General features: G+C 41.7%; 1 protein-coding gene across 4 annotated transcripts in view; it reads right to left on the bottom strand.

Moving 5' to 3' along the window:
- The window catches only part of LOC125704097 (CD276 antigen-like), a 43,316-nt gene that overhangs the window by 13,639 nt on the left and 11,978 nt on the right, over nt 1-17,699 (bottom strand). For 3 of the 4 annotated variants that reach the window (XM_048969425.1, XM_048969426.1, XM_048969427.1), the window contains 3 exons: nt 16,634-16,984; nt 15,078-15,374; nt 5,700-5,881 (listed from right to left, as the gene is read on the bottom strand). In XM_048969425.1, the coding sequence (XP_048825382.1) occupies nt 5,700-5,881; nt 15,078-15,374; nt 16,634-16,984 (830 nt within the window). The remainder of the gene's footprint in view (nt 1-5,699; nt 5,882-15,077; nt 15,375-16,633; nt 16,985-17,699) is intronic. The other variant, XM_048969428.1, reaches the window with a different exon arrangement.

Genomic DNA, 17,699 nt, shown 5'->3' with positions numbered 1-17,699 from the left:
ACACCACCATGCTGCCCCCTTACTCTATACATTAGAACAAAAAGGTGACCTTTTGTACAAGATCTTGTCATTTCAAGCGATTTGTGGTTTGACTTCAGTTGCACGAAACATTCAATAAATAACCACAGATGGTTCATCTGTGTGTGGATCTTTCAGTTATTTTAAAATCATAAAGATATACAGTTTTTAATTAGAAAAATATCCGAGTTAATAGTTGAACATATTTACAGTACAACCTTGTCAATGAAATATGAAGGCAAATTAATTGTTCATTAATCGTAATCGAGGTAAAATGTTCAATTAATCGTAATGTTGATTTAAGGTTATATCGCCCAGCCCTAAGGCCAACATGTTCATGGACCGGCCAGCAGAAAGAAAGCACCACCACTGACATCACTTTCCGTAGCGACGCACTGAAGAAAGCCATCTCCTTATTCAGTTTGAGTTCTAAATTGCTGCTTGGCCTTCTTACCTATAGATTGGAAAATGTCATTCCTAATTTAGTTCATGCTGACCAGGCAAGATTTGTAAAACAGACAAGGAACTGACGACATACATTGACCACTCAACTCGATCCATTTAACTTGCAGAGGGAACAACTGCTGCTATTTATTTCAGTGAATACAAAAAGGCATTCTGCAGTCACATTCTGCAAAAAAGTATGCACATTTAAAGGTGTACAGAATGTTTAATGATAAAAACATTAAATTCCCAGAAAAACATATTCTGCATGATGTATACTATTTCATAATTTTTTTTTAAATCATGCTTTGTAATCCTCTTTAGCCCATGTGCCACCAATGTCTTTGACTTATCTAATTATCCTTCTGGCCAACAAACAGGATATACAAAATGGTCCATTTTTTCTCCTCACCATCCAGTGGCACCTTCAGGGTTCAGGTAGGGATGTACCGATACCAGTACTGCGCTCATATGCTCATGTTGGTACTCGTAATAATTCTCTGATACTGAATTGCAACATTATATTAAAACTCAATGCCACAGCATTTTCTCTATTTTTGCTGCCCTGTCAAATGTTGGCATCTAGCGAGAGATTTGTCAACTGGGAACATTTGGGAAGGATGAATGCAGACAACACTGGCACTGGTAAATTGGTAAGTATATGCAGAGGATGTCAGCATTTTGGACTTATTATAAGACAACGGACAATGACAGAAGTTAAGCAGACTGTGAGTTCTATTCTCCTAAAGTGTCAAGAGAAAAAAGGATCAGCATGTCGTTTAACTCAAGCAATTTCATCAAACATCTGAACAGGCACTGTAGTGCAGAGTACACAGAGATTGCTAATGCTAGCAAAGAAAGACTGCAACTACAATCTTTAGCACAAATTCTGGAGAAGCGAGAGAAAATTAAACTAAATAACTAGTGTTGCAGGTTCAATCAATTGCACCTGGGTGTAAGCTTTCTTTGTTCCTATAAAAAACAAACGCTACCAAGCGGACCCACCACAATTCTTGCAGTCTGTGTCGCCACAATGTGTAGTTACATTTCTGGGGAGGTACACATCAGGCTACAGGGCAGGGTCCATGGCCTCGTCCTACTTACAGCGTTGATTCGACACAGAAGTATATGTCAGCCTTTACAGTCAAGGTTTTGTTGCTCTGTAAAGACCTTTCAAGGTGAGAATTGAGAATCCTGATATAAAAAACTCGTTTCAAATAAGACAAATAAACACACACACACACACACACATGTGCATGGGCCACATATTGTTTTACAAAGTTAGGAAACCTTTGTTTAAGGGTTAAGTGAAGCCTGATGTTGCCTTACACATCAAACAAAGATTAGAGTCTCTTCCACACAGTTAGGCAAAAGCCTACATCTTCTTAATTAAACACTGGTATCAGGTCAGGACTTCGTATTGGCGGATACTCTAAGTTCAGGCATTGGTATCGAGACAGAAAAAGTGGGATCTGTGCATCCCTAGGTCCAGGCATATAGAGAGTGCAGGGAGAAAGGAAGAGGGAGAGGAGAAAATACCATACCTACCATACCTAAATGAATGTCCGCACCAAAGTTGACACTCCCTGCCTGAGGCTAACTCAAGTACTACCTGACACTCTGTTCTGTTCCATTAAAATATTAATGTAACACCAGATACTATATACATATATATATATATATATATATATATATATATATATATATATACATATATATATATACATATATATACATATATATATACATATATATATACATATATATATACATATATATATACATATATATATATATATATATATACATATATATATATATATATATATAGGGGCGGCATGGTGGTGCAGTGGTTAGCACTGTTGCCTCACACCTCTGGGACCCGGGTTCGAGTCTCCGCCTGGGTCACATGTGTGCGGAGTTTGCATGTTCTCCCCATGTCGTCGTGGGGTTTCCTCCGGGTACTCCGGTTTCCCCCCACAGTCCAAAAACATGCTGAGGCTAATTGGAGTCGCTAAATTGCCCATAGGTGTGAATGTGTGAGTGGATGGTGTGTGAGTGTGCCCTGCGATGGGCTGGCCCCCCATCCTGGGTTGTTCCCTGCCTCGTGCCCATTGCTTCTGGGATAGGCTCCGGACCCCCCGCGACCCAATAGGATAAGCGGTTTGGAAAATGGATGGATGGATGGATGGATATATATATATATATATACATATATATACATATATATATATATATATATATATACATACATATATATATATATATAAGGGGCGGCATGGTGGTGCAGTGGTTAGCACTGTCGCCTCACACCTCTGGGACCCGGGTTCGAGTCTCCGCCTGGGTCACGTGTGTGCGGAGTTTGCATGTTCTCCCCGTGTCGTCGTGGGGTTTCCTCCGGGTACTCCGGTTTCCCCCCACAGTCCAAAAACATGCTGAGGCTAATTGGAGTTGCTGAATTGCCCGTAGGTGTGCATGTGTGAGTGAATGGTGTGTGAGTGTGCCCTGCGATGGGCTGGCCCCCCATCCTGGGTTGTTCCCTGCCTCGTGCCCATTGATTCCGGGATAGGCTCCGGACCCCCCGCGACCCAATAGGATAAGCGGTTTGGAAAATGGATGGATGGATGGATGGATGGATATATATATATATAGTTTTCAAATAAAATAACATAAAATAAAATAGAATTAAATTGTATTAATTAATTAATTGATTCAAAATTAGGGTTAGTTTTACTTTATACTAGCTTTAAAACTTAACATTTGCACCAAGGCTCTCCAAAGACTCAATCGGGTTTATTTTCATGGACTTCTATAACACTGCGGATTCCCTCACACTTCCAATAGAGTTTGGCAGTGCTAACAGAAAAAGTCAACTAACAGAGAAAACGATGGCTTTCAGTACAATGGAGACATAACTGTTTCTCAGTTGCAAGCGGAGTATCACAGTCAAGGTTGAAAATCTGGGGCAGGCTGTTTTTTTTTTTTAATGTTTTGTACATAGTTATTTCCCTTTTCATTGAAAAACTGAACAATTCTATACCAGCAAGTGCACAACATCTAACTTAAATGTCTGTAACCAGAGCAGACCCCATTACAAAGCACTTGGCAGTTCCTTATGCTCAGCTATTTCACCTCCCACATTCTGCCACCATTAGGTGTAGCTAATTATAGCAACTCACTTAATGAACCTCCCACAGCGAAAGTGGCACACTCATTGTCTGGGGCCTTAACATTCCTTACAGACGCTGCGGCCACTGACATCGCACATTAATGCACTGTTGATGCCAACAATCCCTCCCCAACAGAGCGATATGCGATTAGCCTGCCAGTGGCTCGGATAGGCATTTTGCTTCGGTCGCATTCTGTGAAGGTTGAATAGATAACAACTGTGTTGACCTCCGATGGGGACTCGGGGCAGCAGAGAGATCATTCATTATTCATCATCTCAATTCCCTTGCCCTGGTATCAATAGAGAACTGATATAAATACTGACTTGAGGTAAGAAATAAAGTAAAGTGCAGATTGGTTAATTGCACAAGTTCCTTCTCCTTATCAAAGTTTTTATTCAAGGCCCTAAGACCTGGGAAGGAAGGGAGACATGACAGAGTGAAGACAGCTGCTTGGCATAACATGCCAAAGAAAAGGGAGAGTGGAGTATTAATGACACCCCCCCCCCGCCCCCACCTAATCAATAGGGTTGATTTCAATATAGGCAGACCCAGAAGAAGGTCTGAGACCTAATTATTACTCAGGTCTAGATGGATCTCTTCTCCAAGCAATTATGAACTGACGTATCGGACAGTTTTGGCCCTGTCCCATAGCCAGAGTGAACATATCAGCTGGTGGTGGGGGGAAATCCTGCTTATAGCCTGGGGTGACAGTTGACTCAGGAAGCAGAGAAAATATGGGATGGCAGGAGTAGGAAACGTAACAGGCAGCTAGGAAATTGAAGGCAAAAAATACCCCCAGAGTCCGGAAACGCCAGCAGTGACTGAACAGAAGATGACACTGCTAAATCTACACAAACGGAATGAAAAAGGACACTTGACTGCGGATCACAAAGGACTGGATGAAAAAAAAATTACCAATTAATGGCAACTCCAGGGTAGCGCCTGAGGCAGAGGAAGAGCAGCAGCAACCAAAGGCATGTAAGTCCATCAAAAGTGAACATAACACTGGAGAGGGAAACCGAGCAGGTTAAGTGAATGAAATCCGGAAAAAAGAAGAAAGGACCTGTAGAGAGCCAAGAGAAATGCTCGGATGCTAGAAAAAAAGTTAAAGATCAACTTAATTCGGAGACATCACCAGTGCATGTGATAGCTAGAGGTTTGGAGTAACACATCATGAAGTCGGTGAGCAATTAAATAAGAATAAGGTGGCATCACAGTGCATAGTGAATAACAAAAGAACACAGCCAGGGGGGATGTTCAACCAATTACAGACGGACATTAAAGGATTTCCACAACTTGTGTACTCAGATCTGCATACCTTAAGAAATTCTGCTAAATAAACTACAAAGCCTGAACTAACCTTTATAATGAGGTCCTATACGAACTATACTCATAAACAAGAAAAAAATAGCATATTGACTGCAAGAGCTAGAACACAAAAGCCAGGTGTTTATTATTTTAGATATCCCACCTATCAATGTGTAGAAATGTCATGTGGGTATGAATACTTAACACATAAAGAAATCGGGCAATCAATGAAAACAAATAAGTCAAAAATCCGAGGGGGCATTAGACAAATGATCCCTTGACTACACAAACATCAGTTATTCTACGAAAATTCTCTTAAAATTTTTGATACAATTCTACAGTAACACTACTTGAGGGGGCACGAATACTTAGTAATAACCTAGTTACTACTGAAGTACAAATCATGAATAAATATTGGAGCTACTTGAGATAAAAGATGCATTATGATTCATTAATAAACAAACATGGCATCAGTATTTCACTTGTTATTCATTTCTTGTTCCTTCAGTAGCTCACAACGATTTACAAATACAGTAACAAATTTAGCAATTGCTTGAGATAAAAGATGTGGCATGAATCATTAATGATGAACTAAGATGAGATCAGTATGTAGCTAAGATTTAGTTTGTGGTTAATTAATACAAAAGTTATAGCCTAATACTACATTACTTGTACCCCGTCAAGTGAAGTGTTACCTATTCAATACAGCTTAGAGCACTGATAATGGGGCCAGACAGACAACTATTGACGTCAACATACCTATTCAGACAGCACCACTCTTAGCCCATTTTCAGCACAGGCCTCACCTGCAGCAGCTTCTTCGCAGCTCTCTTTGATCTTCCTGCGACACACAGCAGCCAGAGCAATGAGCAGCCCCAGAAGGCAGATGGCCAGGCCCACTGTCACCCAAAGGGCCACAGCAGGGAAAGTCGAGTTCTGACCTGTGAAGGTGGAGGGATGGAGGAGGTGTGGGGAAAGACCAATGATTACGTTCACATCAATGACCGTTAACCTTATAATCACACTCTCTACTTTAGCATATAAACATCCATGCATCTACAAACACCTGTACTTGATCAGTTGTAGGACCAGAGTCTCGTACAGCTGTCTGGACAGCCTTTAGAGTTGTTAAAGAATTAAAACTCAAAAATAACAAAATCTCTTAAAACACGAACTGCTTAGTCAGCTATGTGTCAAAGTAACATTCCTTTTGCTGCAGAACCGACAGCTTAGAGAATTCCGCAGACAACCGTGTGGAGTTAAATAAAATTTAAAAATCAACAGACAAGCATCACACGTTCACATGTAAAAACTAAATCATACTAATAATGTGATAATGGGGTGATAGAAGTTGCCTCGTCTTTGCTTTTTAAAATCTAAATGCCATTTACCTTTAAAGAATATACAGTGCATTTGAATTCATTATATGTGGGGTTGAATCAACCATAACTTCAAGAGAGAGAATCAGACCTTATGAAAAATGGGACGATCTCATAGTGCCAACTGTTTAACTACCATTTGTGAACTCACACAAGAAAAACATTACACAAGCAGGCTGATATTTGCACTGAACTATGGCAAATAATTCCAAACATCCCCAGATCCAATATACACACAGTATTCTGTATTGCATTTATACCAATAATCATGAGTACATTAGATTCCGGTTGCTGAATGCAGAAAAGTCACGCTGTCTGTCATGCTGCTCAGCTTTAACCTTTACAAAAGGTCCGAACTGCTGTCTGACACATTTCATAATCAACAATTGCAGTTCCGGCCCCCCCACACCGGTCTTAATATAGAAAGTCATCTATTGCATTTTCAACCCAATTTTCATCACAGCATGCATAAATGAATGTGAAAGCTCCTGGTCAAATTCTGGGAAGGGCGATGCAGATGAACCTTTGTGTCGGCCATTTTGGTTATGCACAGAGGATTGTGCAGTGTATGGCTCAGCAGGCTAAGCTTCTGTGCCTGTGATCAGAAAGTCACTGGTTTGAGCCTGGCCTCCACAGGATAGCCACCATGGTCGTGGACCCCTGAGCCAGACCCTCAAGTCCCTGGGTGCCACAAGGTGGCTGACGCTTTTGCTGTGACCTCCCAAGCTTGCTGTCACCTGCATATGTGCATGTCATGGAGAGTAAGATGGGGGCAAACAGGGATTAATAAAGTATCACTATTCCATTCAGTTTGGGGAAAAAATATGCATTACAAAGGTGAAGACAATATAACTGAAAAGAAGAGGGGCTTGGGGACACCCTCTTCCTGTTCCAACATGACTGTGCTCCAGTGTGCAAAGTAAGGTCCATAAGGACATGGATGAGTGAGTCTGGCCTGTACAGAGCCTTGACCTCAACCCGATAGAACACCTTTGTGATTAATTGGAGTGGAGACTGAGCCAGGCTTTCTTGTCCAACATCAGTGCCTGACCTCCCGAATGCTCTCCTGGAAGAATGGTCAGGAATTCCCATAAACACACTCATAACCTTGTGGACAGCCTTCTCAGAAGAGTTGAAGCTGTTATAGCTGCAAAGGGTTTGGCCAACTCCATGTTAAACCCTTTGTATAAAGAATGGGATGCCATTAAAGTTCATGTGTGTATAAAGGCAGGTGTCCCAATACTCTTGGCAATATAGTGTATAATTGTGTGGGGCATTTTGGGAAGGAGGACCACTTTTCTCTCTGCTCTCATGGGTCAGGGTGATACAGACAAACACCAGCACCAGCCATCAAATTCACACTCATGTCCGCAGGCCTTTGTAGATTCTTTGCTGTTGTTTGATTCTATGATTTTTAAATTGTTTTCGTCATCAAAACTGCTGTGCCACTGCTGAATTCCAGTATCTTCCTCCTCTGTTTTGGAACCCCTCCCTGCCCCCCCATTTCCTTCCATACATCGGGGGGGGGGGGGTAGGAGATCATTAATGAAAGTCCATTACAATGTGAAGAGTAATGAATCGTAATAAACAAAACGTCCTTAACTTAGCTCAATATTTTCGTTTACTATACGCATTTCTTAAAACCTCTTAATCAATAATCAGTCGGTGTTGCAATTATCCTAAACGCATACCAGGAATCCCAGGGAATTTATCGGGGCATATTAGTCCATCGGAGATCACAGGGCAATAAGACACACAAACAAGCGAAAGGAAATTTTGGCATCAGTAATTCAAATAAACAATGAGACTGCAGTGTGAGACGAAAACAAATTACCGAGAGTAACCCGAGACAAAAACCCGGGGAGAACTGCCCAAAAAAGGCAGGGCCAAGTTCAAACCAGTAACGCAGGTAGTTTGAGATGTCAGTGGAAGGACCGTGTCGGCCAGTAAACCCTGTACCTTATCAGAAAGAGAATGGAGAAAAGATGCATATGCAGAAATGTTCCCCTATAATGATGGAATCGGCCGAGCGGGTGATCTCCGTACGTCAGCTCTTCACTTGGCTCTTCGTGGTCCTAGTGCTCCGCCTACCCTTCAGTGCATACGGGACTAATTGCAATACCCCAAAAGTACATGCTGTCCCGTGTATCAAATACTCAAGCAGTGAATAATACTGCAGAAACTCACAGACAAGGCAGGAAGTACACAACCTACAGGAGTAAGGAGGGACAAGCCACTGCCATTAATCTTAATCATAAAGCCCTCTCTGACATCTGCCTGGTACATGTGCTTATGCACCGTTAGCAATTCCAACATCTGGTTAGGAAGAAGCAGCCCAGCACTTATCCTGCAGCACATCCAAATGCTGCTTTCTGACATTTGCCAGATTAAATAAACCACATTATTAGTTTCCCCAGAACACCAGCTGTTAGATCTCAGAGGATATTTAAATTATAAAATAACAATAACTGTAACTGTAAAACTGCAAGGCAGAGTTGGCCTGGGATGCAGATTCTTGGGACAGGGAGATATAAAACAAAACTCAAATCATGATCAGCAATTATTATTATTTTTTTTTTTTAGGAAGGAATTTGGTGTAAATAAATTAATTCTGATTCCCTTCAGATCGACCCTATTTTATCGTAGATGAAAAAGCAATCACGTGCCAGTGTGCCAAGTTTGTCGTTTTAGATTTGCATCAGCATTTTAAAAACTAATTTACAAAAATTGTCCACACTCATTATATATAGTGCACAGAACAGCAGTCCTGAATGAAAAGTTATGACAAGTAAAGACAGCAGAGCCCTATAATCTCGTGCAAAAAAATAGCCCCCTCATCAAATGAAGACACACTGGTGTACAAACAGTGCTTGAGGAGACAGATTTCAGATTCTATATGAGGAAACGTTTTGCTCATTGGAGATAACAGCAAAAGCCACAATTTAGAGAGAGAGAGAAACAATTACAGCATAATGTGAAGCTTCTTATTAAATTTAGAGTTGGTATAAGGCTTTTCAAGACTCATAAATAATCCTGTTCTATTCATTTCATTAGCTTAAATATTTTCAAAAATACTGTCAGTTTAAAATGATAACAGACTACAGGAAACAATCCTTCAGCTAAAAGCCCCCAACAGGCAGGGGGCCTCCTCGGTTTGCATGGCAGTCACACACTCTGCCAATATTTAAACCTAGACTATCTTCAGGTTTTCATGTCTCATCACAAATGATTCAGGTTGTCCCGGCTGACAGCAAAAAACTACCTCCGTAACCTCAGTTTAATCTACGGGTGGCCAACCTTATCTGCAAAGGGCCAGAGTGTACGCAGGATTTTGGGATAACCTTTACGTCAGCTGTTCAAACCCAGATGTGAGGACTCTTCAGCCAATCAGTCCTCTAATCAGTAATCTGATTAGGGAGTTGCAGCGAAAACCTGCATACACAATGGCCCTTTCTGGATGAGATTACCCGCCCTTGGTTTAATCAACAGAAGGTGGTCATGTGTTGCCATTGCTTGCTTCACATCTTCAGGAAAAAAAGGTTTTCATTTGATAGCTAGTGCAGGTAGTCAGAAAAATGCGGAACTATATTTTGCAGGCTGTGTGCAGCTCAGCAGGTTAGGGATCGGTGTCCGCAATGTCATGAGTTCAAATCCCTTTGGCTTGCAGTGTAATCATATCACCACTGGGTCCTTAAACTAGGCCAGTAGCCCCAACTGCTGAGCCAGCTTCTCTGAACCCAAAAAACTAGATCCGACACAGAAACATATGCATGCCTGTCTCACTTGGAGAGCGAGAAGGGCAGAGGTGGAGAGTTCAGGTCCAGTAAGTAAAAATCTAGATTTGCATCAGCCGACCAGTTGAATATAATTGCAGCCACAGAGTACTCAACTGGTTGGTTGAAACGAAATCTTGGTTTAAATTTACACTTTCTGCACCTGAACTATCCAAGGGTGGTCTCCAAATGATCATATTTCACAGATCAAGAGTCACATTGTCGTCTCCATAGACACTTATCATTAACAACAAAATCGAATAGTCTTTGCTGTTTTTCAGACAATTTAGTCATAACGGCCAGATGGTTGCTGTGCATTAAAGAGCAATCGAGAAAGGCAGCCACGCTGTCAGTGGAGAACTTGAGGGAACTTCCTCGAAGACTGCATGTCTCCTGTGTTCACGCACACTATTAAACACATTCATGACTGCCACTTCTTTAGATATTCATGATGGACACACATACACTTGCTTAGATTTAGCCCTGTGGGTTGTTTTGGCAGTGGATTAATGTATTAGGGTATTAGTTGCATCTGGACCTCCTGTTACTAAATGGCAACATCCGCATTTAAAAGGACAAAATACAGCAAGCACAATTTAAAAAGTACTCAAACCGCAATGAAGTAAATATATTTAAATGAATTAGTTTCCATGTGTCTTGCGTTTACACACAAATTCACTGGACGCATTATGACTCCTGGGAGAAGGGCCCTGCTTGAATTTTGGTTTCCTAATGTTAAATTTCTTAATTTATTTTCCAAGCTATCAGGAGAAAGGCCAACTCCTCCTGAGGTGTGAAATTCTTCAGAGGTTTCTAATTGAAAATACATTGAAGGGTGAGACAGTACTCTTTTGTGTATGGAGCGAAATGGATCAACAGCAGAAACAACAGTCATTTCAAAAGGATATAAACATCCATTGTGGAACAATCATTTTTAAGCTTATCTTCCACTGAGAAAAAGTAACCTTTGAAGATCTTTCCATCTGTCCTTCCCTGCTGACCACAACTAACACATGCCCACTAGGTGTCTCTCAAAATGAAAAGTGTACCATTTCTGTGTTTCTGCTCCCGTGATGTTCAGTACTGGAAGAAAACATTAAAATGGGTTCGGCACCCCCCCCCCCCCACTCCATGATATACCAAAGTCATTGTTATGGCATAAGTCAGAGATTTTAGGCTGAGGAGCAAACATTTCAGTTGTCACAAATTGTGTGTTTTACACACACAGACAACCTGCAGATGTTCTTCTTCGATGTCACCTTTGAAGTAACTGTGGAATCACTTTATTCTACTGGGTGACTCCAGTGACCAAGATTCTCTTTAACAACCTCAAAAGACAGCTGTACGGGTGGAAAAGACAATAATGAAAGTCCACATGGACTCATCAAAAAAAGAAAGACTTTCAAAGGGGTTGGTGTAATGCTTGCCACATTATCAGTGTCCATCCTTTCATATAATGAAAGCTCTTAAAGTCATGTCTCTGCTTTGGACACTAATTAATACTCGGCTCCACCGGGGAGGCCGGCTGGCTACTGCATCACTGCCGCCGGCTTCATTTAGCCTGCTGCCTGCCGCCTCCAAAGCTCTGGCTAATTGCATTTAAACTAGGCCTGGGAACAAGCTGAGCAGGGAACACAGTGTGCTGTGTGCGTTTGTTTTTAGCTGCCTCTGCTCTTCTCGACTCCCTAGTAAGACTGGCCATTATATGCAGGTACCAATTTAGACATGCAGGTCAGGCACAAGCAGTGAAACGCATATTAATAAAGCAATGGCAGGCGGCAAGGAGAGAGCAGAAGAGCCGAGGGACAAATGATATTCTGCAACGGGGAGTCAACCAACCACTGTCTGCTCCCACGCAACACTTTTGGTGGAATGTCAGGTAAGTGTTTTCAGCTTGTTGGATGTGCAGCCACATGAGCTGTCCATGCGTGAGCGAGAATCGGAGCGTGATACTTTATTGCCTATTTCCTCTCGCTTTCCATGAGACACATACAGGTGTGAGCAAGCCTGAGAGGGTGGGGGAGGTGGGGTGTCGCAGTACAGAGCCAAACTGCGTGCAGTACCCCTGGAGCTGGGGGGGTTAAGGGACCCCATGGCAGCACTGGTATACCAGTCCTGGGACTCCAGCTGGTGACCTTCCAATCCAGAGCACAAGGCCCAACCCGCTGAGCCACACACCGGCCCCCAAAGTTGTCTATACTCGCCTGACCACTCCACAAAAGTCACACACACACACACACACACACACACACACACACACACACACACATAATGTGGTAAATACAGACACACACACCCTTGTATTGAAATCTTTGTGGGGACTGTCCATTAATTTCTGTGGGCATAACTCTAATCCAAGCTATGACAACTTTAACCCTATCCATCCCTATCAATAAGTAACCAAACAAAATACAAATCGTTTGCCATTTTTAGTGCTTTGAGTGCATTCACAGATTTTTATAAAACTATGTTAACCCTTGTGGTGACCAAAAAAGCTTCATTCATAATTTTGGTCATTCGTTTTTTTTCAGTTTAAGCGTGAAATGTGCCTCATCAAACAACATACATTCCGGTGCCATAGATACATGCTACCACAATTATTACATCAAGAATGTAGAAGGGCGACATTTTAACGAATGTCATTGCATTTTCCCACGAGTGGTGAGCCTAGAATTTGAGATGTCTCTAAACAGTTCTCAGGATTGAGCATATTTGCTGGGGATGCTGTATGCTCCATGCCCTTGGCAACTTCAGGTAAAGACTCCACCTGGGTCAACATTAATCACAGAATTGTGAAGCATACAGCGGCTGTCATAACAAATGCAAATTCTAAAAATCTCTCTTGTCTTCTGTCCTACTCAGGCATAAAACTGTCTGTAAGAGATATAAAGCAGACTGCATAATGCTATCTCTGAGCTCCCAAAACAGATCTCTGATCACCACAACTAAACCCCTCCCCATTTGTTCATTTTTACTCTTGTTTTTACATTTGTAAAGTTTCAGCAAGCGTATCCTTTCAGGAAAAACTGCAATGTAACATTATAATAATAAACTTTATCTACTTTCCAAGTTAGGATCCCCGGCAATCCTGTTTGTTTTGAGTTTTGTTCTATTTTGTTTGATACAACCCTCATTGTTTATTTATTACAACTTCTCCTTTTGCATCTGGTTCAGTGATTATTAAAGAAACCTAATTTTTATGGCACACATTTTTCCTAATTTTAGGTCCATTTCCAGGCTACCTTTTTCATCCAAAATATTGGAGAAGGTTGTGAGTCTGCAGTGACAGACTTACCTAAACAAGGCTGGTGTACATGAGATCTTCCGATCAGGCTTCAAGCCTCAGCATAGTACAGAGACTGTTCTCTCAAAAATGGTAAATGATCTCCTTCTAATTGTAATTCGACCACATCTTATGGGTAGAAGGTTCTCAGTGAGGCCAGGTGATTGTACCTGTTCTTCAGTTGCTCTGTGTGGAGTTTCCCACGGTTCAATCCTCGGGCCCATACTATTTTCCCTGTATATCTAAAAAGGTTCACCTGTGAGTGAACCTTCTCTGTCAGTAATTCTCATCTGAGAGTAAGGAAATTATTATTATCTTGTATTAACTAAATAAAATTTTCATCAATAAACCTGCAGCATGTGGTACAATTGCATCTAAATCAGCACTAATAATATACATGTACGTTAAGTAATACATGTTAAACCAGCATTCATAAATATAATTTGTTAACAAAACTGTTTTTAAACATGTTTAATACGCAGTGATTATTTCAGCCATGTTTATCAAACATATCTTAATTATAGAAAGTCCACAGTTTGGCCCCAAGCTACCTTGGCAATGTAAGTCATGCTTACTCCTATCATCGTGGCCTTAGGTCATGGCTCTTCAAATCTGGACCCCGATTCCAAATCCAGACCTTGTTTTCAGTTCTCCCAGGAAATGAGTTTAATAATTACTAATTCTGATTGGTCACAGAGGCTTCACACCGGTGTCATGGGTAAAGGAAGGCTGGGAAACCAGCAGTGCTCGGCCCTTGAGCATCGTGAGTTGAATAGCCCCACCTCAAGTCCTTATAAGTTATTGCTAGATGTAGCCAAGATTTAGACTTAAGTTGAAAGGTAATCATGCCTTTTCCGTAACTCCACCCAAACTTTGAAATGCTTTACCTTCAGATGTTAGGTCAGCCACAAGTTTTTAAAATTAGGTTAAAAAAAAAACACATTTCTTTTCTTTGGCCTTTGACTTTGCATGTGATTTATTTATTTTTTTTGGCTATTTGGCTACACAACTAGAGTTGTGTGAAATGTACTCTACAAATAAAGAATACTTGAACTGACTTAGAATACCTCTGAAATGTGCATTGTAAATACAATTGCTGTTTGTTTTTTAATTCTTACAGATTGTCTTTTCTCAATTAATAAAATTAAAATAAAACCTAATTTTCAGAATCTAACACGTTCTCATGCTTTAACACAGTGTACTACATTCTAGCTTTGCGCTGTCCTATTAGTATAAGAGTATTCTACTGCCCACTGCTGGTTGTAGATGATACCAGAAAGCAACACACAGAAATGCAAATTCGCCAGTTAAGTAAAAAATATTTATGTGGCGTATTCCACTACACAAAACAAAAACGATGAAATGAGATTGGCCAAATTTCAGTGGAAGTCTCCTTTAACGCACTGTGCAAACTCTGCTGATGGTGCAGCAAAGCACCACACAAGCAGAACAACATCTCCCACTCCCATGCTCCACCCTACAGACACCAGGCAAGATCCGAACGTCTCCACCCACCATGCATTCATAGCTTAAGCAGCTCCTGTAAGTTGAGCATTTGAAACCATTAAGCTATAAGCTCCACACAATCAAATAGATTGCAAATAGTTTTCAAAGCTTCATTACTACACGTGAAACATACATGGGAACTAAAGCTGGCCTCTTTCTGCCTTTGAATATTCAGCACCTGGTTGGCCACACCCACCTGTGATGGTGACAGAGGCATGTCCTTCCTCCCCCAGCAGCGGGTTGTGTAGCCTGCAGCTGTAGGTGCTGTTGGGCTCCAGCACTACCCTCAGGACACTGCGCACGTTGAACAGGCCCTCTTCGCTAGCCACCTGGGATGTGGTCACGTTGTCCGTCATGTTGCGCCCCATCCCATCCTGCCACTGCACCTGGGCCTGGGGGAAGCCCCCATAAGCCACACAGGTGAGGGACACCTCGTCTCCAGGCCGCAGGTTCAAATCCGGGGCCAGCGTCACCTGCGGCTTGGTGTATGGGGCTAACATCAGGACGACAGAGAAGGGGCAAGGCAGGAAATAGATCCTGAATGTCATTTCCAATTGATTTTTAACAGTCCTGAGCATTTACTCTGAAGCAATATAAAGTTCTCAGCAGTAACTTTAATAGCTTTAACTAACACGCTTAACAGGCTCCAGCCACAATATAAGCCCATGAAGAACAGCTAAAAGACAGACACAAATCCTGTACGCCAGGCTATTTGGAAACATACACCTCATAATCCCCCCTCCCCCTTTCAAGATCACAATGTTGTAGGAAGGAAGAATGTAACACATGAGCCAATCACATTGCAGCTGATGGCATCAGTGGGTGGACAACGTCACAAAGCAGAAAAAGCTGTTTTTGGGTTCGGAAAGTAAATGGCAAAGCTCACATCAACATAAATAACAACATAAAACTATAATTGTCTTAAATGACTCCAACAAACTGTAGCTGCACATAATAATTTCTCAAAAGTACTTTGGCTTCACCATTCAATGTAAAATAACTGACTGATCATGAAAACAAATCAGCTATACAAACTTTAAAAACGACCCGCATAATACAGAGCAGGACAGCGGCTGCAATGAGCGTCCACAGACTTTGGACCTTATATACAGTAGCAGTCGAAAGTCTGGTTATTTAGTAAGTATTATCTACAAGGAAACAGATGAAGTGCTGTGAGAGATGATCTGACCCTCACACTCCCCCAACATAAACCCTAAAGAGCTGGTCTTGGATGAGTGGGATCAAAAACAGCAGGACGGCCAACGTGTCCCCGTGACTTATGGAAACTCCTTCAGGACTATTGCAGAAACATTCCAGGTGGATACATCTGGAGGCTGACTGAAAGCAGGCTGAGAGTCCGCAATGCCGTCACTGGAGCAAAAGAGGGTTATTTGAACACTTCTCTTGGTTGTTGTAATATGTGATTCTGACCATGGGTTCTTTAACTATGACATGAATAATATAGTTAGAATAGAGACAATTTCAATAAAAGCAGGTGTGTCCAGACTTTTGACTTGTACTGTATGTGCTTGTCCACATATGTTTTGTACCTGTGTAGGACTGGTAAGGTTTGGGGGGGAGGGTGAATTATCAGTTTAATTCCACAGTGTCTGTTGATAAACCAAAGATGATAATTCTGGGAATAAGAAATTGAGGCATTTTAGCTATTTTAGCTATTTTAGCATTTGGAGATCAATGAAGAGTATTGGTAATGACGGGTCTCAGAGTGTCCTACCAAAACACGCAACTCACCTGCAACCTGCAGCACCAAGGCGCCACTGCCAAACGTCCCCAAGCTCACGAAGCAGGAGAAGATGCCGTCGTCAGCAATCCGCACATTATGCAGGAGCAGAGAGGCGTTTCCGGAGCCCAGCTGGGCAGGGAATAGGCTGGTGCGGTTTGCGAAGGCGTCGGCCTGCTCTGTCAGCTGGTCACGGCCGGCCGAGAAGCTGTGGACGCTGCGCTTGGTGTCAGCCAGCTCCCAGTAGACATTCAGCTCCGACAAGTTGACGGGACTGGAGGTGTTGAAGGTGCAGTGGAGAGTGACATCCTGACCATAGAGCGCCACCACTGGCACCTCTGGGACATGGACGTCAAGGGCAGCTGATGAAAAGAAAAGTTATAAAACATATGCGATATGGACAGAAAAATCAAATAATAGAAACTCTAGAAATATATTATCAATGATCCAATAACCACCTCTTTCTTCAAGCCAGTACCCAACTACACAAGGTCCCATACTTAATACTCACTGTACTTATACTCTTAAGCTTATTTGCAAATCCCCAAACTGTTTGTATCCATCATCTTTTCATCTCACCCTTATTTACACGCCTACATGTTTGTTTATTTATAGCACATCGGCTTATTCTCTATCTCCAGCTGTATTTGCATTTTTTATTGTTTTGTGTATCTGTATATTTGTGTATTTTGTGTCTTGAGCAGTGTGTTTAAATTATATACCCGTGCCACCAGAAAAAACTAACCGGTTCTACTTTTTTGTACATGGTGAAAAATGAGTTCTAATTCTGATGAGCAAGACCACTCTTTGCCTCCTGGTCAGTTCCGGTCCACCTCGGAATGCTGTTATACGGGCCATACATGGTGGGAAGTGGGATACAGAGGGAGGAAACATGGAAAAATCTACTTTGCACTCCAGAAGTTCCTATCGAGGTCCAATGATGTTTCTGTCTAGTGGCTGGAGAAGCTATGAAATGAGTCTAATGAGTTTATCCAGGTGTTTCTTAGACAATTCAATGCTTGAATGTGTTTAACAGTGTGTATGGTGATATTATCTCTGAATATGAGAAAGTTATGA

The sequence above is a fragment of the Brienomyrus brachyistius genome, chromosome 11 (genome assembly GCF_023856365.1).
Source record: "Brienomyrus brachyistius isolate T26 chromosome 11, BBRACH_0.4, whole genome shotgun sequence".
NCBI lineage: Eukaryota > Metazoa > Chordata > Actinopteri > Osteoglossiformes > Mormyridae > Brienomyrus > Brienomyrus brachyistius.
This window is presented reverse-complemented; position numbering and strand designations above follow the sequence as displayed.